At 38.9% G+C, this 25,981-nt stretch overlaps 1 protein-coding gene across 12 annotated transcripts in view; it reads right to left on the bottom strand.

Moving 5' to 3' along the window:
- The window catches only part of PLEKHM3 (pleckstrin homology domain containing M3), a 229,420-nt gene that overhangs the window by 106,408 nt on the left and 97,031 nt on the right, over nt 1-25,981 (bottom strand). For all 12 annotated transcript variants that reach the window (XM_064286748.1, XM_064286745.1, XM_023541989.2 and 9 more), the window contains 2 exons: nt 13,116-13,261; nt 816-1,009 (listed from right to left, as the gene is read on the bottom strand). In XM_064286748.1, coding sequence (XP_064142818.1) covers nt 816-1,009; nt 13,116-13,261 — 340 coding nt within the window. The remainder of the gene's footprint in view (nt 1-815; nt 1,010-13,115; nt 13,262-25,981) is intronic.

Here is a 25,981-nt window from a genome sequence, read left to right as displayed (position 1 = left end):
AAAGAGCGCCTGAGCCAATGGTAACATGAAAGGCAGTATCCTGGGCTGAGCATGTAAATCCCAGCTCCATGTTCCAACCAGCAAATAACCAAGTTTGGGTTATTTGTTTCTATATAGAAAATAAGATTTGAATAGCTACCTACTTATTTGCCATGGAAAATGTTTTTCGGTTATGAAATACTTCAGACATGCTTATTTTTACTGATGGGAAATAGGAATTTATATTGGGCAAAGTATTAAACACTACATAAGTGATCAATAAAGTCAATATTTTGATTATCTCAAGTTAGCCTATGTTGTTGTTGTTGTTGTTATTAGGTGATGTCGAGTTTTCTTCTGACTCACAGAGACCCCATAGGACAGAGTAGAACTGCAATCTTTAAGGAAGCGGATCATCAGGTCCTTTTCCCCAGGCTTTCTATCACGGAGCTGCCTGCTGGTGGGCTGGAACAGCCAACCTTTTGGGCAGCTGAGTTCTTAAGATGCGCCACCAGGAATCCTTCAAGTTAGCCTACAGGTAAGCCCTTTGAGGGTAGGGGCTATATCCTTCAATGTCCTGGGCACCTGATCCACGAGCTAAAGCCTTTAGTTATGCTGAAGTGTGATTTTCATTTTGCTTGACTCAACAAAATACAGGACCTCAGAGGGAAAAATCAAAAATAGGAACCCAGAGGGAGCCAGTGGTGGAAGGTGGAGGGACAGCCACAGCATTAAGAGCCAGACTGCGTTGGAAAGGCCCTTGGAGATCATCTAACCGCCCTCCCAGGGTGGGAAAGAAAAACAAACCGGAGCCGTCTGACATTTGTGATTCTTACCTTCTGCGCAGATCCTCGGCCACTGCCGCCCGGCAGCTGAACAAATAGGCCCGGAGTGATTTGAGCTGCTGCCGCAGGCGCACCACTGCGGCTAGTGGCTCAGCGTGCAGGTACAGCATGGGGTTCTCCTGCTGGATGTCGATCAGTGGCTCCTCATACACGTACTCCAGAAACTCTTTGGCCTGCTTGGACACCTACAAAACAAGGTTCCTCAATCAGTTCTGTCGAATCGTACCGCTTTCTATGCTAAACCACAGCTAAATTATCAAAAATATTACTATTAGTTTCCAGACACAGCCAAATGAAAAAAACCTACTGTTTAACTAAACATAAGATTTGGCTTCTCCTTCTCTTTTCCAGAATCTCAACTGGTAAAAGTAACCTTGGCATGAGAAGGAATTCATTAAGGTAATACCTTGATTGTGGTGGCGGTGATGGTGGTTACAGGAATCTACACATGTGATTAAATGACACAGAACTATACAGATGCATTATATTAACATTAATTTCCCGGTTTTGATCTTGTACCTAAGATGCAACCAATGGGGGAAGCTGGGTGAAAGGTAAGCAGGACCTCTCCGCACGATCTTTGCAACTTCTTATGAATCTATAATTATTTCAAAATAAAAAAGTTTTATTTAAAAAAGGAGTTCATTAAGATCCTCTTAACAGCAATGCTGATTTTAAAAATTAAATATATATATATATATTTACACACAAACCTGTACATCTCTGTCTATATCTATATAAAACCAAACCAAACCCACTGTTGATGAGTCGATTCCTGTTCATGGAAACTGCCCCATTAGGTTTCCAAGGCTGTAAATCTTTAGGCAAGCAGACTGCCACCTCTTCCTCCCACAGAGTTGCTGACAGGTTTGAACCACAGACCTTTTGGTTAGCAGCGGTACACTTTAACCACTGCACCATTACGGCTCTTTGTGGAGCAGTGGTTAAAGCAGCTGGCTTACTAACCAAAAGGCCAGCGGTTTGAACCCACCAAGATTTACAGCCTTGGAAACTGTATGGGGCAGTTCTACCCTGTCCTACAGGGTCACTATAAGCCAGAATCAACTTGATGGCTATGAGATATCTACATAAATACATATATATATATATATATATTTCATAACACTTTTAAAAAGTAATCATTTTTTTAAAATAGGTAAAGCACGCACATATAAAATTCAAGAGTAATAAAGGGATATTTTCAAAAACTTTTTCAAAATGAATAATATGACTGCACAGAAAATAGTCGCAAACATATTACTTCAATGCCGGAAAGAAGTTTCTTGTATTAGAACAACTCTGAGCTTGGGCTGACTCTGGCCAATATATTCACTCAACTGTATATCCACTTCTGGGTAGTAAAGGACAAGACTACGAAAGTTGATTACAGAAAGTCACTATCATCAGGTGTAAACAGTGCATTGGAAACAATGCATCAGAGATACAGAAGAAGTAGTTTAAATAATGCCTAACATGCAGGTAATTTTTAAGGACTCTACATACCAATTCACTGATACTGAGATGTGGACTGGCTGATGATAAATAGTTGGCTCAGTTTATACTTACAGAAGGTAAAACCTCTCCAAGAAGTTTCTACCAAAACCTCTCCAGTACTGGGAGCAAGACTGCAGCTCAACATACAAAAAGTAAAACTTCACTTACTGAAAGCAAAATTGAAAATCTACTCTGCTTCATGCTGTGGGCTAAAAGCTTATTAATGAAGATAAACAGGACACAGTTCCTACCCTCAAAGGGCTCACTGTTTAGTATGACAGATAAATATTTAAAACAAAGACTGCACATAGCATGTCAGCTACTACAACAGAGGTATGGATGAGGCCTACTGGTAGCTTAAAGGAGGAAGAAATCAACTCTCCCATGGAGAGGCCAGGGGCCAGAGAAGGCCTCGCAAAGCAGGTAACACTGGATCTGGGTCTAGAAAAATGAATAGAAATTCACTTGGTGGACAAGGATGGGACAGAGGAGAGTACACCATACAGAAACAACCACGACAAGCCCTCAATATATTCATGTAATACTAAATGTATGGCTATTGTGTATTGATTAAAAACTTCTTATACACATTTATGTAATTCAATATTTTAATTTTCTTTTATTGTAAAGCTTATACAAAAGTTTATATTCCTTATAGGGATTGGGTTTTTTGGTTTACAGGGATGCAAACAAATGTATCAGTTTCTGTTTTCTAATAAAAGTCTCTTTTTTTTCCTTATTAGTATTTATTTTTGAAGTATCTGTTGCACTGTGTGATCCTATGGGGTCCTGCAGAGTTACAAAGAATTTTAAGTAGAGAAGCTTAGTCTCTGCAAATTCAGGTCACAAAGAGGCATCTAGAATTAGCCAAAACCTTTGAATATTTAGCCAGACTGTGAATCACAGCTATCCCAAGTATATTTGAGGAAGACACAGGTCCATGCCAGACACTGTGGCAGGCACTAGGCGTTCAGTGGAGAATACACAGGCATGGCCCTGTCCTCATGTAGCTCACAGTTCATGGGGGAAAGACAGAATTGGGTTTAAATGTTTTATTTATCATGTCTAAATATTTGTTCTATTTAAATAAATGAGGGAAAAAAACAGATGGTGTTTTGGGAAATGAAGTACAATCCACTTGAAACTGTTGCTGAAAAATGATGTATTGTGCAATTCAATTAGTCTTTCTGGCTCCACTGGGCAGTGTTTATACTGAGTCAGGGCCCTGCTGAATTAGGTTAACAATGCTACCTTTTAGTAGGTGAACAGAAGGACAAAGGGCACTGGCCAGTCTCCCAGGTCTTAAAAGGCTTCTCTTTTCAGGTGGTACTTAAGCCCAAAAGGGGAAAAAAAAAGTCTTTTACAGAGACAGTAAAAGCAGAGAGACAAGTGGGACAGCAGCTACAGACACAGTATTCATAAACAGACATTACAAAAAACTGGAACAGAGTTAGCTTCAATAATGACTAGGGTGCTGTCTTCACAAAGCTCTTAACTAGTGTTAAGTATATACAGCATGTCAGTACTGCTCCTACCAGCCCTGCCATGGTGAGCCATTTTTGGCAGCAAGGCTGAGTACATGCTCTAGTTTCTGAGAATCAACCACTTACACCTGTGAGGGAATTTCTGATAGACTCAAAATTTGGCATGAAATGCTGTTTTGTAAAATAGAGCAGTGTATCCTACTTGGTATCCTAAATTCTAAATGATTCTCCATACTGATCCAGGTCTTCCAGCCAGTTCCTTTCCACCCCAGATATACTGAATCATTTTAACAAGATCCCCAGGTGATTCTTATGTATAACTTCCTGGGAACTTGTTAGAAATGCAAATCCTCAGCAGGGGTTTGAACTGGGAACCGACTGGTTAGAAGCTCTGTACTGATAATGAGGATTCCACTTTCAAGCTCAGTTGAACTGAAAAAGCATTTTTAAAAAAGAAAATGTTAAAAAAAACATATATGGTAACTTAGGGAAAGACTCATATAGGGTCGCTATGATTTGGAATCAACTCAATGGCAACAGGTTTGGTGTTTGTTTTTTTTTTTTTTTTTGAGGGAAAGAAGCCACTGATATTTTTTGGTGACAAAGTTTGTGGAAGAAAATTTCTTTCTTATTAATATAAATATTACACAAATAGTATGTGAACACCAAACATAATCCAACTAGAGCTACTATCCTTCCCAGTTAATTGGGGTAATATCGTTTTTAATGCCCTAGTGGTGCAATGGTTAAGTGCTCAGTGGCCAACAGAAACGTCAGCAGTTTGAACCTACCAGCTGCTCTGAGGAGGCAAGATGTGGCAGTCTGCTTCTGTAAAGATTTACAGAAACCCTATAGAGCACTTATACCCTGTCCTACAGGATCACTGAGTCAGAATCAACTCGATGGCACACAACAACTTTAGTATGTAGTGCCTGAGGTCTTAAAAGCTTGCAAGCAGCCATCTAAGGTAAAACAATTCGCCTGGAGCAACAGAGGAAGAGTCAGGAATAGGAGGAAATGGAATGTGTCGCTATTTCCTCCAGGAACAACTGCCACCTTTGCCATGAGACCAGAAGACATAGATGGTGCCTGGCTACCATTACTGAACACTGATCAAAGATTCTATGAAAGAGTCTGATCAAAAGCGGGAATAATGCAGAACAGAATTCCAAATTCTCGTAGAATCTAGACTTTTGGAGCCACTGAGGTTGGATGAACCCCTGCAACTACTGCCCCGAGGTAATCTTTAAACCATCAACCTTAAACCAAAAATATTCCTTGAAGTCTTCTTTAAGCCAAACAATAGTTTAACTTAATAAGTAAAGAATGTCTGCCTTGAGCATTGTGCTGTTTTAAAGTTCTACATGGGATCAAATTCGCAACAACAACTTGAAAAGTTAAATAGGAAGCTTAGGGGGAAGTGAGTGTATGTTAATAGGGGAGGAACAATTTGGAAAAGGAGGGGGAGAATGGCTGCACAACTTGAAGAATGTAATCAATGTCACTGAATTGTACGTGTAGAATTGTACAACTGGTGTGTGTTCTGCTATGTATATTTTCAACAACAAAAATAAAATTTTTTTTTAAAAAGAGCTACTGTCCTACTTCTTGCCAACCAAATTACGAAAAACATAAGCCTGAGCGCTGTTTCGGATGCATATGGAAACTCAGCTCACAGTCAAGTGCAGATGGATGAAAACAAGACTCCTTTTGTTTTTGAAAAAAGAATGGTTCTGGCTGGCAGTCTTCTCTATGATCCTACTCTTTTCACATTAGAATCAATTTTTAAGGGGTCAGTGGTTCATTTTTCAAGACTATTGACTTATTAGTATTTTACTAAAAAATATTTATTAATGTCGGCTTAAGTATATATATATTTTTTTTAAGTATATAACAGTGGTGCAAATGGTCAACATGCTTGGCAGCTAACTGAAAGGATGGTGATGCAAGTCCACCCAGAGGCACCTCAGAAGAAAGGCCTCATGATTTACTTCCAAAAAATGTTGTTGTTGTTAGGTGCTGTAGAGTTGTTTCTGTCTCATAGTGACCCCATGTGCAACAGAACGAAACACTGCCCAGTCCTGCACCATCCTCACAGTTGCCGTTATGCCTGACCCCATTGTTGCAGCCACTGTGTCTCATTGAGGGTCGACATCATGCTTGGTAGAGTCTTCAAAAAAGAAGCCATTGAAAACCCTATGGAGTACAGTTCTACTCTGACACACATAGGGTCACCATGAGTTGGAAATGACTTGACGACAACTGGTAAGTAGATAAACTAATTTCTTTCCACAGCATTTTTAGCTTATAAACAAAATAGTTTAAATTATGAGAACTCTACTCTGTGACTGTGGGTTTTTTGAAACTTGTGGACTGATTCTTTCTTCACACCCCTCCAGTCTGTGACTGAGGAGAAGTGAGAAAGAAGAGGTCCAGGTAGAAACAGGTCTTCTCTACACCTTACACACAGGAAAAGATAGAGAAACAGCACCAGCAGGTTATAATAGGTACAAACTCTATATCTGCTCTATTTCTATGGGACAGTTCTACTCTGTCCCACAGGGTCACTATGAGTCGGAATCGACTCAACAGCAGTGGGTTTGGGTTTGGTTTTTTTGAATCTGCTATATATCCGTACATATTTATAAATAAACATCTTTGTTATTTGATCTGAACATTAAGCATCGTTCGTATAGATTTGAACGTAACATGTCTTTTGTTATGCTGGTGGCAGGTACCTCTTAGAAACAATATTCTCAAATGTTCAGGCTTATGTAATTCTGAAACAGAGTTCCTGCAATGGTATTCTGGTAATGTTTTGCCACGAAAACAGCCCTGGGTAATAAAGTAATGGAGCAAAGGGCATGTTTAACCACAGGCAGAAATTTGGAGATGATATGGTGGTGGTGGTGGTGGTAGTGAGGGTTTGTACCATAACCTTATTTTTAAAGGAGAAAAATATATCAGAATAAAACAGATGAGAACATAATCTTAGAATGATAAGGACTCATAAAGATAATCTAGTTCAGTTTTTTTCCACCTGTGTTCCAAGGAATACTAGCCCTACAAAAAGTTGAAAAAAAAAATACTCTGTGAAAAATGGGTTCTGAGGTCCAACAAATAATATGCTACATCCCACATTCTTCTTTTGATGATTCAAAGTGCAGCATGTTAGCATACTGAAGCTCTGAGAAGTCTTGTACTAAAAAAAATCTGCTTAACCAACCCACTTGCTAAACCTATTCGATGATAGACAAGGCAGCTGTTTAGGATGTTGCGCAGGCTGTATGGGGTGGGGAGGGGGAGTGTAAGTGGGAGCTGAAGCCCAGGCTGGGCCCTGCTCACCAGCTGTAGCGAGGAGCATCTTCCATTTTTCATCTTTCTGCTCCATCCTCTTGCCAAGCTTCACGCTTGCAGCTGCATTCTCCTGGAGAGGCCCTTTCTAATTCTTATAAAGCTGGCCTAGCTGTGGCCCTCCCATGGAGCCTTCTTTTTGAGAAACACCTGTTAACACACAGGGAACTTACCAACGCTCCATGAAATACACTTTGAGAGACACTGAATTAATCCACGACCTACGTTTAATAGAAGAGAGAATTGAGCCTGGAGAAGTTAAGGGACTTGACTGTCCATGAACATTTCATGGCAGAACTGGAGCCAGAACTCAGATCTGTAGATCCTACAACCTGGGTTTTTTAGCAATCTTTACATTCACAATACTTTTATTTTTTAACTACTTTACCATGAATTATCTGCTCATCGCTCTTTAAAAGAGGTGATCTCTACCTCTTCTCTCACCTCTTCTCCAGTGAAACTCATTGCCATTGAGTTGATTCCAACTCATCACAACCCTATAGGAAAGGATAAAACTGCAATATAGGGATCCCAAGGCTGTCATCTTTCCAGAAGCAGACTGCCACATCTTTCTCTCTGGTGGGTTCGAACTGCCAACCTTCTGGTTAGTAGCCAAGCGCTTAACCACTGTGCCACCAGGGCTCCTTAAATAGAACACAAACAACCAAAAACAAACGTGTTGCCGTCTCGTCGATTTCAATTCATAGCAATCCTATCGGACAGAGTAGTACCGCCCCATAGGGTTTCCAAGGAGCAGCTGGTGGATTCGAACTGCCGACCTTTTGCTTAGCAGCTACAGCTCTTAAATGGGCTGCAGATGGAGACTAAACTACCAATAAAATTAGGCAGTGTATTGGCGAGCTGATTTTAACTCTAAAACAAAAACTAAAATCCAGCAACACTTCATTTATCTAAGGAGTCCTTATTTGTGTATTTATGCATTGTCTTTCCTCTCCCACTCTCTGCTTGAATAACAGAGTTCCGAGGGTAAAGTGGAAACCTTGGTGTCATAGTGGTTAAGTGTTACAGCTGCTAACCAAAGGGTCGGCAGTTCAAATCTGCCAGGCGCTCCTTGGAAACTCTATGGGGCAGTTCTACTCTGTCCCATAGGGTCACTATGAGTCAGAATCGAGTTGAAGGCACGAGGTTTGTTTTTTTTGGTTTTGAGGGTAAAGGACTATGTTCCCAGTGCCCAGAACGGTGAGCACAGTAAGTGCGCAATAAATACTTGCTGAATGAACAAATGCATAATTTACAGTGCTGTGGCCGTGATTTTAAGCCTCACACTCTTATTTAAACACAGTTCTAATTGTTTGGTTATTTGTTTCTAAGTTCAGAACATATTAGAGTAAATAAAGTAGAAAGAGGAAGGGGAGCTAGAGGCAACATGATGACAACAGAAGCAACAGCTTACACCCTAGCATAAGAGAAGAAAGGAGGCTGCAAGAAGACACAACACAAAAGAACAGTGATGGCCCCACTGAATGCAATTTGTTAAAATCCATCAAACTCGCAAATGTACATACCCACATCTAGAAAGTTATCTACAAATATTCTCATTCATGAATGAAAGAATTTCAATTTAAAATGATGTATAAAGTTCTTCATTGAATCACTGTCTATAATACCAAAAGGTTGGAAAAAATATGGTCCATAAAAAAAAAGGACTAGTCAAATTATTGTGTGTGTATGTATAAATATATGTACATATATGTGAGTATGTGTATACAAATATATACGTATATGTGTATGTGGTTGTTGTTAGGTGCTGTTGAGTCGATTCCAATTCACAATGACCTTTTTATGTATAACAGAATGAAACGTTGCCCAGTCCCATGCCATCCTCACTAATTGTTGCTATGTTTGAGCCCATCATTGCAGCCACTGTATCAATCCATTTTGTTGAGGGTCTTCCTCTTTTTCTGACCCTCTACTTTACCAAGCATGATGTCCTTCTCCAGTGACTGACCCTTCCTGATAACACGTCCAAAGTCTGTGAGATGAAGTCTCGCTACCCTTGCCTCTAAGGAGCATTCTTGCTGTACTTCTTCCAAGACACACTTGTTCATTTTGCTGTTGTTGTTTGTTTTTAAATAGCCACTCTGTATTCCATCATATATATATGTGTATATGTACTGGAATATAGGCTGTAAATATATGATTCATGATGGAATACAGAGTGGCTATTTAAAAAAAGAGACAGCCCAAGGAAGAGTTTCATGCTGTAAATGGAAATCTCTTCAGGCACAGGACTGTAGCACCTATGAACATTTTTGTATTTAAAAACACATGCAGTAAAATATCTCTGGAAGGACACCCAATAAAGGAGTAATTCAGTTGCCTGTTAGAAGGAGAATAGGGTGGGTGTGTAAAAGGGTTGGGAGGGAGATTACTTCTGTATGTTTGCACTTTTTGAATCTTAAATTCTGTGAAAATATATGCAAAAAAGACGAAAATATAAGTATAGCAGTATGATGCAATTTCTTTAGGGAAAAACAGCTTCCCACAACATGTTAAACCTTGAGGTTACTATCACAGGAAAGAAAATCATTTATATTTATAATTATGAGACACTAAGAACTATATATTTATAATTAAAAAAAGGTTAACTTCTGGTACTTGTTTTCTTAAGTAGAATATATGGAGGTAAGTGACAAATAAAATATAAAGATGCTTTGATTGCTAAGCAGATAGCCATTCTAACATGTAGAATGCCATATTCTCTCACAAATCAGATAAGTGATTTATAATTTTTACCCATTACATCCATAACAATATTCTCTCCACGATTACAATAACAACATATAAGACATACATGTAATAAAAAGAATTCACTAAATATATTTTCCCAGAATGTTAAAACATTTATAAAATTATAAAAGTAATATAATCACATTACTGAAAATTTAGAGAATAAAAAGATCAAGAAAAAAAAAAAGACCCAAAATCCTACCACAGTAAAATAACCACTCATCACTTTGGTATAATACTTCTTTTAGTATTTTTTCTCATTCCAATTGTGAAAAATCAAGCCTTAATAAAATTGACCTTGACCATAACATTTCTTTTTCCTGTTAAAACAGGCACTGTGGGCTAATGGACAAAGAATCAGGAGAACTTAAGTTTAATTATGATTTGTTAGCGAAATCTTGAAATGACTCTGATCAAGTGGTTTTCCCCATCAGCTAGCTATTTTCCAGCTATGCAAGGGCAACAGAGCTTGCCTTGAATGCCTCTCAAGATGTGGAGATAGGAAATGGTTTATGTAACATGGAAAACCCCTAGCTAAATGGAATGTGATTCAGCCTTAGTATACCAAAAAAAAAAAAAAAAAAAACCATAAACAAAGGGAAATATTTTGGAAGAGTTGAGGCTAAGTTTGAGTTCCCCACCACCTCTTTGTCATCTTGATTTTCTGAATGAGGGGTAAGAGGAAACTTATCTTCAAAGAGAATTTCATTAGAAAATGGCTATAGAATTTGAGGATAGGGTTTAGCGACTGGGTAATCCTGGAGCTCAATTCAATCTGCAAGATGTACACCGGAAAAGAGATGAAATCCTGCTTTAAAAATAATTAGGATTATTATTACTCCAGCAGGCAGACAAGGAAATGCTTAAGAGGGCAGATTTCATTCTGCTTTGCAAAACCATTTTTTCACTCTTTTAGATGGATATTCAAGCCAGTCACGTACTTGCTATTAAGGTCAGCAGGCAGATCTAATAGAATGATGTCTGGTCTTGGAAACTGATAGGTCTGAATTGGTTCTCACAATTAGAAGCACTAAGTTAAATCCTGGTGTCTGAGCAAAGACAGACAGACACTGGGCTAAATGGAATATAGTTACTTAATGCCAACGAGAGATGATCCAGATAAAATCAACCAGCTCTATTCTTGCCTTTAAAAATCGGTTCCTGTTCCACTGAGAACTTGGGAAGGAATGGCCTGACAAAGGGGATTTTCCTCACGTGCCCACTGATAACGTGAGTGTACCTAAAATTATCAGTTACCTCTCCTCTCACAAGCAAACCTTGTTACTTGAATGACCACCACAATAACGTATCTGCTTTATAGAAAGATTACAAGTCTCACTGATGGCTAAACTGACAGTTTTGGTGGCTCTTAGAACTCACTGCAAACAGACCTGTATCTCTCCTCCATTTTATGTCTTAATAAACCATGCCTGATTTTTTTCATTTTCCCCATTTGGTGCCACCTTTTCTGTTTTAGCTCCACTAATTGGCATGTAGTCTGCTGGCAGGTCCCACCAGCTCAAGCTCTCCCTAAGATCATAGGGTTGGGTTGGGCAGCCTCACTCACTTGCTCTCTAAGCATCTCTTTTAGCTGTTAAAACCCAAGCAGATTCATCTAAACCATCAAAACCAAACTCAGTGAGTGTTCTTTTCCTCTAAATACATTTTTATCTAATACACACATGGCAAATATATTTATAGCCTATATTCAGAGTATCAAGTACAAGATACAGAGGAAAGGATGATAACTCTGTCTGGTAGAGGGAAAGGAAAGAATCAGGAGAGGAAATGACAGTTAAGCTGAGTTTTAGGATTTGCCATACTGAGTGAGGGCGAGAGGAAGGCAAGAGGTGTGAAATAGCTTGGCCTGACTGGGGAACAGGAAGGAATATGGTCTTAACGAAGGTTAGTGGGTAAAGGGGCTAGAAAGGCAGGCCATCCATCCATCCTATTGCCAATGAGTTGATTCCAACTCACAGTGACCCTACAGGACAGGGTAGAACCGCCTCATATCAGCATAGAAAACATGATGCTACTTCTGGACCTTTCCTATCAGCATAGAAAACATGATGCTACTTCTTCTGTTAAAAAAAAAAAATCAAACCTAACTTGACCTTACTTCCCCCACCCCAGTTATTCTCCATTTCTCTCTTTCCTTTTATAGAAAAACTTCTCAAAAGAGTTGTCTCTTCTTGTCTCTCATTTCTCTCCTCCTATTCTATGTTGAACCACCCCAGTCAGACCTTTGTTCCCACCACTCCATTCAAGCTGCTCTCATTAAGGTCACTGATTACCTCCACATTCAAAATCTTATTTGACCCAACAGCATCTGTCACAGCTGATCTGGAGAATCTTTCTTCACTTGGCTTGTCGGACATTTGATTTCCTTCTATCCCACTGGCTACTCCTTGGCCTCCTTTGCTGGTTCCTCCTCTTCTCTCTGCCTGATTAAGCTGGAACGCCCCAATGCTCAATCTCCCTCTTCTCTTCCATTGACTTGGATTTTTATAGCCACCCAGACTGCCTTTTGTAGTTCTTGGATGTCCACCTTGGCTGGTAGCAGTTACTTTGCAAAGCTGTTAGCATGCACCTGTGCTTCTCATTCACTCCCTTATTTTATAAACAAAAGTCCCAATGAAGGCCTAAGAGTGGCTCAGTGCACTGTTCCTCAGCTGTGGGTCCCTGCCCAGATGTCTTCATAGCTTTTCTCAAGGTTCCAGTTTCAAAGGGCTGGATTCGCTAGAAGGCTGACTTTCACGTGAGTAGGAGTGCTACTCTAGTATAATAAATACCTTAGATTATATAATTCCTCTCTTTCAAAGATCACTAGCACACTCAGGCATACATTATTTCCCCATTTTTATCCTCCCATAGTACTGTGATGTTGGAGATAATATCTAATTGAAAAATAATAAAAGAGGCTTCTCTATCAGAATTCTCTCTTACTACCTACCATTAATGAGCAAGGCCTAGAAATAAAAACTGCTGTCTATTATTTTTAAACAGGAAATTAATTAGAGTCATAATTAAGAAGACTTTAAACTGTGACATGATATCTAAGCAGTATCAGATACGATCTTGTAGCTTTTATGAGACAACCTAATCATGTTTACTTCAAACTGTGTCATACCATGATCTTTATAATCCACCTGACAACACATGAACACCTGAGTTGCAATTATTAAGTAAACTCAATTTTTGTACCTACCTTATATTTTGAAGTGTCCCAGTTGTGGACTATGCGTGCAGGGATAAGAAAATTGTCGTCCACATGGCAGCTGCTGCAGTAGTACCACCCACTGTAATTGCACACCTTAGCTTTCCCACTGGAAAGGCCTATGGATCGCTGGCAACCTGGTCGAGGAAAGAGAAAAGAGTCTATGATTGTTGTTGTAATTTTACCACCACCAAGCAAGGTTATCCAACCTTCAAGTTAAACAAAAGTCTGGTGTAGATTCATTTTCTAAAAAACAACAGTGCCATTTTTTTGAAGAACGAAACACCCGTTCTTTCAATTAACTGCAAGATTTCCTTCTTTAATATCACACTAGCAAATCATGGGCTAAAAATGACTGAAACAATTCCCCACAAAGATGCACAATCTGGGATTTCACTTTATCATTGTGAGGTTTTCAAGAAGAGAAAAAATGTTTTCTTACTAATGACTGTTATGCAAACACACTATTTGGAGGGAGCCAAAGCTGGAGTCTGACAGGCTACATTATGGGCAGGAAAACAGAGCTGCAAAGTAGAGAGGAAAAATAATTAATTGGAATAACTAATTAGAACTTATTTACATATTATATTTTTATGTACTTTCAAAAAGACTTTTCAACAGTGCTTCTAAATTAAAGGGTACTTGTAGTAGGGAGCACTCCACATGTTGGATCAAAGCAAATACATTCTTCCCAGTCTCTTTTTTGAAACTTTTCAGAGAATGTATTCAATTCATAAGAACAAAAACCTGTCGCACAAGAGAACCCACTGGCCTTTTTTTTTTTTTATTGCTTCCCACCCCACTTCAAATCTTTAATGAACACATACTCTGATATACTTTTGGAAACAAATGTCACCATTTAACCAAAATCCTATTTGCTGCATGTACAATCTATTTCCCAAGTGGTTTTCATTAAAGACACCCAAAAGAATCTCTTGCTGGGGGCTGAAGCAGAAATTTGGGAATAATTCTCCACAAAGGCACGATCTTTCTTCTTAAAAGTGTACTTAGTTAGCTCAATTGGCTGCAATGTGCTGTTATTAAAGCCGAGATCTTGAGGAGGTGCCAACCACCTTCTTTCTACTGCATGGCTACCAGCTTTGGCCCTCCTTCCTCCTTCTGGTCAGCGGTTGGAAAATTCATGGGTCTTAACATAGAAGTGACAAGAACCATGGCTGGATCCTGGTGAATCTCTCTCACTAAGGAAAGAAGCCAGACTCATGCTTTCTAAGTGTGGATCAGTCATGTCTTCCTTTTCCATCTCTTAAATTAAGCTCTTCCTAATTTGCTAAATCCAGTATTTTGTATTTGGAAGTAGACACATTTAAAAAAAAAAGAAAAGGGGCAGATGAAAAGAAAGAAGACAGGGTGTCCTGTAAAAGTGAGGAAAAGAGATATACAGAGGATACATTTTCATTTGCTCTGTAAAAACGGGAAAAAAGAAAAGCTGGCGAGTTTCACCCTTTATGCATGGTGTAGGGAGAGATCCATAGGAGCAGGGAAGGGGACTGCCCTCTCCTCCCCTTCCTTCCTCCCTCCACTATCCTGGCAGGAGACAGTGAGCTGTGGTAAGCACTGTGCAAAATGTTGCTTAAAGGCCTGGACTTTGATCATAGGCTCTTGAGACCAGATTTTCCAAAATGAAGAAAAACAGAAATGACTTGCTACTTGATAAGAACTAGGAAAAAAAGTCATAAAGAACTTAGCTTTTCTACCTTATAGTCTATAACCATTGGCTTATTGATTAGTTAAGTATTGAACACAGTTTTTAAAACTGGTGTCACATTTGGTATACAACTGAAAGTTCTGTTTACTGAGCCTGGGATTAGCACAAAGATGGGTACAGCATTTAAACTTTTGGACACAGGGAAGTTGCAATTTTTGCAATGTAGCTCTGGTATCCGCTAAAGGAAAGTGAGGCAAGGCAAATCTGGGCCTCAGACCTGTGCCCTCCACTGTTGGAGGGGGTGGGGCTGAGATGTAAATGAGGGTTAACACGGGTGGGACTGAGGCTGGAATTCTACACAAGTAATTGTTGAGGAAAGGGGGCAAGGGGTGAGAGATATTGAGAAATACCTATTGAGACATAAGTCATCTAAACTTTTTCCGATCTCAAGCATCCAAGTTACTCTGTCTACATCTTTGGGATAAGGTAGTGATCGATAATGCTAAAGACATCTACTTAGTCATAAAACCAATTAACATATTAAACATTTGGATGAAGAATCAGGCACATGAAAACAAATGCCACTGAGTATGCATTTTGTCTATTACAGGGCAAACAGGATTCAGAAACATCTCGTTGAAACTAAAGAATCAAAAGAGAAAATCAAGAAAAGTGAATTATATACCACTTATAATTGCTACTGTGAACAGTAGGGTGTGCTGCTGATACCCCTTTGTTTACTTTATAGGCTCACTCAAGTCTGCAACTCTTCAAAATAATTTTATCCACAAGGTTTGAAGTACCTTGATAGTGAATTCTCTTCTCAGGGGGTGGAAACATCATGGTTGGAAGAGAATCAACCAACCCAGCACCAACCCAACCCAGTGCCATCGAGTCGATTCTGACTCATAGCAACCCTATAGGACAGAGTAGAACTGCCCCATAGAGTTTCTAAGGAGCACCTGGAGGATTCGAACTACCGACCCTTTGGTTAGCAGTCATAGCACTTAACCACTATGCCACCAGGGTTTCCTGGAAGAGAATAGACACACTCAAATACAATTCTGAAATGTACTGACTGGTTGTTTCCAAAGCTATGCTGAAATTCATTTCTGTTCATCACAAAAGAATTTTTTTCTGGGGAGCTTCATTTTATTTTCATCTACAAATGGCTTTTATGGCAGTGAGAGATTATGTGTGAGAAACTGTCATTCACTGTTGGCCAAAACTTTGACTCATAAAGTTCTGCTGCACAAAGGGCTGACACACGTTAAAAAGCACAAGTAACACTTGGGAAGAAATGGATTCTACTTTGACTGACACACATTTATGACAAGGCAAGCTGGCACCTGGGAAGGTACTGAAGCTGTTGCTAGGACAGCTATGTCCTTAAGAGTATAACAGAAGTGACTCCTCTTGGACAAAATTAATGTTCCTAAATAAAGAATTTACCTTTCAACACAGTAATATGGCAAATGTTATGCTTGTATAAGTGTTAGCACTGTTCCTGGCACACAGTGAGTGTTCAAGATACATTATATCTAGAGACAGAGACAGGCAGACAGACAGATGAGACTGAGACTAACAGATGCCAAATGTCCAAGACAGAGGTCATCATGAATTACTCTAACAACTTGCAGAACTAAGGCAATCAAGGTCAAGGCTCTTTAAGAAAAAAAAAAAAATCTAATTTGAATACAAATTAGTTTAAAATTTAAAGGTATCTTTTATAAGCTATTAAAATATTAGGTAAGTTTTTTTTTTTTTCTTTTTTGCACTGAATTTTTAAACAGCTAAGTCAGCTTTGATTTTTCTGGTCTATGTTGTATTAGCGGTATTACAAGTATTATATTTAGATAAGAAATAATGTGAAAATTCCATGTAAGGTAATTACCGCCTATTGAAAATGTAAAGACTTTTTATACTCTTGCTAAACTTTATAATGCTTGTTTCTTTAATCTCATGGAATGTTGTCAGTAAGATTACAAATGGTGTGAAATAAATTAGTAACTACTAAGTAGATTCCAACTCAAGCTGAGAAGTGTCAAGATTTATTGGTCTTTCGAGTAAACAATGATTGAAAACCTAAAGTCAATATTTAGCCAAAATTTATCTTGAAAGGCAATAAATCTTGATTTTTGCTAAGGCGAGTAAGTAAATATATGCACCATCCTAGAGAGTCTGACTGCTTTTCTATCTACCAATTATCTATCTTGAGTTGTAAATTTAAGGATCTGTGACACAGATTTTCATTTCCAAAGACCTGATTTGAGCTGTTAAGTAACTTCTAATTTTTCTTACAATAAGATGCTTCGATACCAGCATTTATAGGAGTGTAAGCTAAGAAAAGTTTAATAATGGAATGTTATAAATTCAGCCTCTAGTATCAGTCTAAAAAATTTTTTTCTCTTCCTTTTTTTTTTTAAGCTAAGAAAAGTTTAATAATGGAATGTTATAAATTCAGCCTCTAGTATCAGTCTAAAAAATTTTTTTCTCTTCCTTGTTTTCCTCTTAACAATCTGTAACAGGACTTCCTCGTTTACTTCTGGGACTGTCTGATCTTTCCCCAAAGACTTTCAAGAAAATGGTAAGCTATTTTAAAATGGAAATAATAGGAAAGTGGATGCACAGTTGCACAGTGCTTACCATATGTCAGGCACTGTTCTAAGCACTTTATGTATATATTAATTCATTTAATCCTCATATCAATCCTATGAGGTAGATATTACCCCCATTTTACAGATAAAGAAATTAAAGCAGAGGATGAGAGAGTCATTTTGTCCGAGGTTGCACAGCTAGTAAAAGGCACAGGCTAATAACTTTATGGGCAATGCCAATCAATTATAAAGGTGAATTTCACATGAGTCTCCCTGTGGACATTATTAAAAAGCTATCTCCTTGTGAATGACAATATGACAAGGACAAAAAATATAAATTAATTTATACACAAAGAACATAATTTGGTTCGTTGATGAATTCAGCCTAGGACCTCACAAGTGTTGGCATCACCTGTGAATGGGGGGTAGGTAACAAGAATAAAAATACATAAGGTGGAAAGCAGAAGATAATAAAAGATGAACAAAGGAGGAAGCGAACACAACTAATTGTGGAGGTCAAGGAAGGCTGTGTGGACACGGGGGCATTTGAGCTGGGTCTCGAAGACGGTTTTTGAAAAAGGAACATGGGAAAAGGCTTAAGTCAGAAAAATGGTAGCATATTTGGAAAACATCGAGTAGTCCAGTTATCTGAAGCTCAGTGTATGTACACGGGTGTTGGGAAAAGAGCTTGGAACAAAAAGGCGAGGCCAGAACGTCAGAATCCTGAGTGTTCAGGGTGCAGAGTCCTTACTAATCACTGAGATATAACAACAGCTAGAGTTGTTGGAAGCAGAGCAGTAATTTGGGCTTGGAAAAGATTAATTGGCAAGAAAAAAACAAAGGAGGAGAGAACCAGTTGATAAGTTATTGCACAAGTCTGAGCTTGATTAGGCAGTAGATTCGGAAGTGAGAAGGGAGAAAGAAGATACTACAGAGATAAAATGCAAATGTGGATATGGAGAGCATGGGAAGGGGAAGGGAACCTTCAAAGATGCTCATAAGGTTTTTAGCCTGGGTGACCATTATATGAGAAATCTACCAGTCAAAAGAAGGTGGTTAAGGTGAGAAAATGCTAAGTTTGTTTGGGGCATTAAGTAAAAAAAAATAGAGTTCCAAAACTCTGAGCTACCAAACAGATGCCTAAAACTTAGCTGCATGAGAATCATTTCCCTTTATTGTATGAATCAGTCTGAATTGGATTTTCTGTTACTTGTGACTGAAAATATATTTGGTATTCAATGACGGTTAATGAGGCTCCTGTTTCTATAACTTACTATTTTTATTTAAATCTAAGATGCTGAGATCTTAGATTATAAACTATTAAAAAACAAAAACACACTGCCACTGAGTGGATTCTGACTCACAGTGACCCAATAGGACAGAGTAGAACTGCCCCATAGTGTTTCCAAGACTGTAATCTCTATGGAAGCAGACTGCCACATACATCTTTCTCACATGGAATGGCTGGTGAGTTCACACCTCCAACCTTTCAATTAGCAGCTGAGCGTTTAACCACTGCTCTAATCAACGTGCATTTCAGTAGAAGACATTTATAACTTTATAATGAAGTGAGGAAAAGATGACATAGTTGGTAGGTCTTGATTCTTGATAGAACAGTGGCTACCAACCAGGGGTTTGCACTGTCTGGAGACATTTTTGGTTGTTACAATTGGGTAGGGGGCAAGGGGAGGGGAGCTACTGGCATCTAGTGGGTAGAGACCAAGGATGCTGCTAAAAATGCTAGCGTGCACAGGATGGCCACCCACAACAAACAATTATCCGACCCCAAATGTCAATAGTGCTACTACTGACGACTCTGTGACAGCACAAAGCCAAGAGGTATACTGACCCTATTTAATCACTTCCCTCTGCAAGACATGGATGTGCCGTCCATTATAGGGAAAAGGAAAGCCCCTTCATCAGCTCTATTTTCTTATCTAAAGGAAACAATTCAATAGCTATGCTAGTTTAGGGTAAAGGGGTACAATGAAAGAGAGGCCTGTCCACACTGCACCACTATCTGCTAGACTACCTGCTAGTAACATCTGCTCCAAGTTGGGGCTTTTGTTGAAATACTGGCCCACCAATAACTCTTGCTTGAAAAACAACTGCAGAAACCAAAGGGCCCAGCTAAGCTGATTATTTTAGGCCTGAAAGCTGCTGGTGGTAAGAAGAATGCTCCTTTGTCACAGTTTACCTCCTGTCTGCTATCAGCTCTATCTTAAACATTGGTACGAAGATTGGATTCCCTATGTGGTACCCCTGCAATCCCAAAGAGGGGAGGGAGGTCAACCTCACTATCCTTGCAAAAGGGCAAATGCTGGGCTGAGCTGCTCAGTACTTACACACTGAGAGCCTTGGGGAAGATGTCTTATTAAATAAACTGTCTTACTGAAATGTTCCTCTGAACTGTATCAAGCTATATTGGAGTCTAAGACTAAAGGAAAAAATCATACTACCAATTCAGTCTTTATTTAAATTTTTGATATTTTATTCCTCATGAATTTTTTTGCATTAATTTTGATTAAAAAATATTAAATTATTATTAATCTTGATTACTGAGTTTTTTTTTTTTTTTTTTTTGGGTGCATTCCTAAATTTTGTGCCCAAAGTACCTTACCCTAGTCCAGTTCTGCATCACAGGGGATCCAATGTGTGTCCCAATTATGTTCTTTGTACAATGATTTTAACATTACATTAAGCCACCACTAATTCTTTTTTGGAGCCCTGGTAGTGCAGTGGTTAAGAGCTTGGCTGCTAACCAAAAGGTTGGCAGTTCAAATCCACCTGCCGTTCCTCGGAAGCCCTATGGGGCAGTTCTACTCTGTCCTATAGGGTCACTATGAGTTGGAATCAACTCAACAGCAGCAGGTTGTTTTTTTTGTTTGTTTGTTCGTTTTTAACTCTTTTCACGATTCCTCAGTTACATCTCCATTAGGATTGCTTCAATAGGTCAGTACCTCTTATTGTCTTAGAAATTCAGATTATATTTTTGGTTTACCCAGAAAGCAACCTGTCTTCCTTACTGTTTCTAGAACTTGTAATGTTTCCTTCCAGTTAGGATTTAGAAGTCGCTTCTTACATCACCCTCATCCAGTCTGTAGCTTCTATCACATGCAGTGTCCCATCTGGGTTCCCTCTGATTTCTCTCTCATGTCATTCTCCATTCGTAACGCCTGCTTCTCTTTCCCTATATTTTGTGAGAGTCTCATCTCTTTGAACTTTGTAGTATCTTAAAACACATCCTTTCCTCCTCTTTGCTAAAACCTCAAGAAAAACCCCCACACCATCTCTTAGAGTAATTTCTACCGGAGTTATTTCAGTAATGACAACAATTTGATCAAATTAAAGTCATGAGAGTGGATCTGAGTAGTACTAAGAACAGTCTCAAAGTGAAAAGGATCACTTTCATCTGCTTGCTTTAAATCAAGACTTGAATTTCTTCATTTTTACCCCCAACCAAATTCTTTATATTCTGTAAGGTTTACGGACTGCCTTGGTCCTTTATCCTTTTCTTTGGCCTTCTTTCCAAGGTTTTCTGTCTCTAAAAACACATGTGTGACCACCTCCGAAGCTAATCTTTTAGCTATATGTCTAGTGTTTGCAGATGAGCTGCTCGTATCAAGCTGTTTAGATTTGGTAGCCAAGACACACATGCAAAAAAATGCCTATGAGTGGGAAACTCCTATTTCTTGGCCTTTGTGTTTCCGTTTGAAAGGAATTCCCTAGAGCAACATCCCCAGTTCCCTCCCCATCTTTTAGGTTGTTGTGTTGTGTGCTGGACTAGTCGATTCCAATTCCAACTCACAGCAACCCTATAGGATAGAACTGCCCCATAGGGCTTTCAAGGAGCAGCTAGTGGATTTGAACTGCCAACCTTCTGGTTAGCAGCCGATTTCTTAACCACTGCGCCACCAGGGCCCCTTAGAGATGGAGAAGTGAGGTATCTGACTGGTGAGTTTATAAGAAGGACCCATGCTCGGCAGGGCCTGCAGGGAGTAGGTTTTCTTTCACCTGTGGTAAGAGGGCATGGCCTTAGGGTCTTCAGCTGTGACCAAGTGGATAAGTCTCTCTAATTTAGGGGTTGATTATATAACAAAATGTATCTATAAGCAATAAATGTGATATTTTGATCTCCATCTTCCTGATCCCTGGGAGGAGAAAGCAGGGGTATTATTTATTTAGCCCTTTAAACTCCCTATAAGAATGATTGCTCAGACAGACAGCATTTAATAATGCGAGTACAGAGGAAAGAGGAAGGCGATCAGGTCACCAGAAAGTACATGTCAGTGGGTAAAGATTATCGAAATCCATACTTGAATTTCTTCATTTTCCCCCAAACCAAATTCTATATATTCTATAAGATTTATGGATTGCCTTGGTTTACTTTCTTCCTTTATCCTTTTCTTTGGCCTTCTTTCCAAGTTTTTCTGTCTCTAAAAACACATGTTTGTGACCACCTCTGAAGCTAATCATTTAGCTATATCATACATGAAGGTTAGGATCAAAGGGTTGCCAGAAAACCCTTGGAAATACTGGGTACCTTTTACTCAGATAAAATTTCTCACCCTAACAATGGATGAAAAACATCATTTCCCTAAAGGTTTTCCATCCATTGTTAGGTCACAATAAGACTTCTCCTCACCCCAGAGAGCCCTTAAGGAACCTTCTCATACTTTCTGAGAAAAAAAATGCACTGTAGTGAAAAGCATGGCATTTCTGGTTCAGCCAATATTTTATAACATTTGAATTGTTACACAGTCAAACAACCAGCCAGTTGCCGTTGAATCAAGTCTGACTCATGACGACTCCATGTGTGTCAGAGTAAAACTGTGCTCCACAGAGTTTTCAATGGCTCATTTTTCTGAAGCAGATTGCCAAACCTTTGTTCTGAGGCACCTCTGGGTGGCCTCGAACCTCCAACCTTTTAGTTAGTAGCCCAGCTCATTACCTGGCAAGTGTTTGCACCACCTAGGGACTCCAGTACATAGTCAAGTCAGTTTAACCTTCTCTTAAGTTATAAACTTGAAAATGTTGACCCTCAAGATTGTGAAAAGGCTGGCTGGAGGCTGTATAATAAATCAGTGGCAGGAGTATAAACAGGAGACACAACTCTTGTGCTCCTAATTTATTACTTATCCCACTGAGTCTGGATGCTTCCCAGACACCAAATCATGTGCCTATTATTTCATCCGGTCTCTAAAAGTCAAGGGTGCGAGAAGAACATCTTTATTGGTGAAGACTCAGGCTAGACAAAACTGAAGACTGATGAGTTATTCACTAAGAACATTCTATGGGCTAGGCTGCTGGCTCTTCAAACTTTGTATGCATTTAAACCAACAGGAAAGTTCGTCAAAAAAATTTCCAGGCCCTGTTCCAGAGATTCTGACTTCAACAGGTCTGAGAAAGAGTCTGGCCATCCTGCCCCACCTCACTGTCATGATTTTGACAAAAATGGTCCACCAACCACACTTTGAGAGACACTGGTGCTGGGGCCCTGCCCTAAAAAAAGGGACACACAGTCATAGGCCCATAACAAGAGTCTGTGAGAGTCAGGGGAGGAAGTTATAAAGGGAATATGTTCAATTCTACTGGGGGATGGGGCAGGGGAAGGGTGGTCAAAAGAGGCTTGAAAGGATGGTTTAAACGTGTAAAGGGCTTTTTACACCCAGAAGTTGTCAAAAAAGCACAAAATAGAACCATAACTAACATGTTCAAACATCAGCTGCCGGCCTGCTCCATCTTTCAAATAAATCAAGTGAAGGCGGTTCTTGCTCTTTATTTTTATTTATGTGATCCAATTAAAACATTTTTGTGTTAATATATTTCAAGGGTGATACAATGGTTAAACACTCAGCTGCTAATTAAAAGGTCAGCAGTTTGAACCCAGCAGCTCCTTTGCAGGAGGAAAAGATCTGGCAATCTGCTCCCCGAACCATTACAACCTAGGAAAACCTATGGGGCTACTCCGTCTTACAAGGTCACTATGGGTCAGGATCGACTCGATGGCACACAGCAGCAACAACGTATTTCAAGGTATAACAACTTGCATACAGTCATATTTTCTGCTGCTAAAATTGACTTTTAGTTTACCTCTATCCCCAAAGCATGGCCCATGTTTGTTGAATGAATAAATGATTAAATGAACAAATTAATGCAAGAAATAAATTGGCGTTACTATACTACTAGATTTTCTTGCGTGAAGATATATTTAAAAATTGCAAGTTTTTCACCTAAGTATATTTCTGCCTTTAGGCAGTGTCTTAGTTATCTAGTGCTGCTATAACAGAAATACCATAAGTGGATGGCTTTAATATATAGAAATTTATTTTCTCATGGTTAAGGAGGCTAGAAGTCTAAATTCAGAGTGCCAGCTTTCTCTCTCTGTAGGCTCTGGAGGAAGTCCTTGCCTCTTCAGCTTCTGCTTCCTGGTTCTTTGGAGATTTCCATTTGTCTTGGCATCTGTCTTACCCCATCTCTCCTCACTTGTTTAATCTCTTTTATATCTCAAAAGAGATTGACTCAAGATATACGGTATACTAACCCTGCCTTAAACAAAGACAACCTATTCCCAAATGGGATTATAACCACAGGCATAGAGGTTAGGATTTACAACACAAATTTTTGGGGGACATAATTCAATCCATAAAAGGTAGTATAATGGATTTTAGAAAACCTCTCAAGTAGTTCTTACCCTTAAAAAAAAAAAAAAGCTAATTTTTTTCAAGGAATTTAGCTAGAAGTTAAGGAGAATCTTGACTTAGTCTACCAACCAACCCACCCATTGCTGTTGAGTCGTTTCGGACTTGTAGTGACCCTACAGAATGGAGTAGAACTGCCCATAGGGTTTCCAAAGACCTACTGGTGGATTCGAACAGCTGACCTTTTGGTTAGCAGCCAAGTTCTTAACCACTAGTCTAACCTAAAACTGCACCTAAACAAATTTCCTTCCCAATCAAAGATCAGTAAATAGAAACCATCTACCCAGTGTAGAGTCTAGTGGTACATTAACATTTTCTTTAGAAGTTTAGTTGGAAATGAACACATGATGAGAATAATGTTAACCAAAAAGGAAGCTACAAAAAGGGACAAGAACTTTCCAGACCAAAGTATAGCAACAAAGACTAGGAGAAATGAACTTAAAAAAAAAAAAAAGACAGAACAGCTATGGCCTATGAAGTTCAGGAAGGTCTATCAAAAGATCCATATCTTCTGAAATTCAAAATGATTTTATTCTTCTGAAATATATCAAAGACCAACATGTGACTTCTATGATAAGAATACCAGGAATAAATCAAAAAAGCAAATTTATATCCTATAAAATCAAACTGCCTACTTACATAAAGTGATCAGCTCTCTCTGAATTTTAGGACATGGGATAGTTTAAAACCAAATTATATTACATTCTTCTTATACCATAGACTCACATTACTATTTCAGTGTATATTCATTTTCTTTTGTACATTTATTTTTATTTAAAATGATTTCCTGGAGTAGGACCTAGAAACTTATTCTGGAAAAAAGGGGTAAAAAGTATTTATCCAAGACAGACATCAGAGCCAGGAAAAGGATTCCCATCTCCTGTCTTCTTAGTAAAGTGGCATTTCTACTGGTTTATGTTGTCATTCTCTAAGGAAAAAAGGTATTACTTATTAAATTTATTAAATGATGAGGTTTAAATGGAGGAGGAACAAGAAGAATGCAAAAATTTGCTTTGGAAAATGTAGAGCCAGAAAGCTCCTTAGAGGCGAAGATGGCGAGACTTCATCTCATATTCTGGACATGTTATCAGGAGGGATCAGTCCCTAGAGAAGGACATCATACTTGGTAAAGTAGAGTGTCCACAAAAAAGAGAAAGACCCTCAACAAGATGGATTGACACATCAGCTGCAACAATGGGCTCAAGCATAATAATTATGACTATGATGCAGGACTCAGCTATAGTCAAAACTGACTTGACGGCATCTAAAAACATAACAACAACACAAATAAATGGAAGACCACATTAATCCATTTTCTCTAACCTTCTTTAAATCTTTTAAGACCCACAGAACAAGACATAAAAAGGACCATACACAGCAAGCCAGTTCCCACTAAAATATCCCAGACAGATTTGAAAGAGTTGGAAGGAAACTCAAAGACCTTCAAATTCAACCCTTTGTTATAATAACTTAATTGTCTGGCTTCCATACTACAGTTTTTAAGTGAGGACACATGATGGGATTGGCTTTTTCACTATGCATTAAGTTTCACTGAGTTAAGCGTAGTGCTTAGCACACCGCAGGGCTTCAATAAACACTTGCAGAAGGGCTAAATGAATAAACCCCTTCATCTTACAGATGAGGAAACTGTAGCTCAGGTAAGTTATGACTTGCCTTGAGGTCCAAATTCCAGTTTTTCCAGAACCATTGGCAAGGGCTCTGGCCACTTATTTTCACCTATAGTCATTGAGTCTTCTTAAAAAAGGGAAACCCATTCCACTCTGGGCAGTTCTGCTATGTTGGTCCAATGAAACTACACAGAATAAGTCTATTTCTTCTTCTAAGAGACAGCCTTCAAACACGTGGACATAATGCTTGTGTCCTCCCTGTTCT

The sequence above is a fragment of the Loxodonta africana genome, chromosome 6 (assembly GCF_030014295.1).
Source record: "Loxodonta africana isolate mLoxAfr1 chromosome 6, mLoxAfr1.hap2, whole genome shotgun sequence".
Taxonomy (NCBI): Eukaryota; Metazoa; Chordata; class Mammalia; order Proboscidea; family Elephantidae; genus Loxodonta; species Loxodonta africana.
The sequence above is the reverse complement of the archived record's forward strand: the minus strand, read 5'-3'. Positions and strand labels throughout refer to the sequence as shown.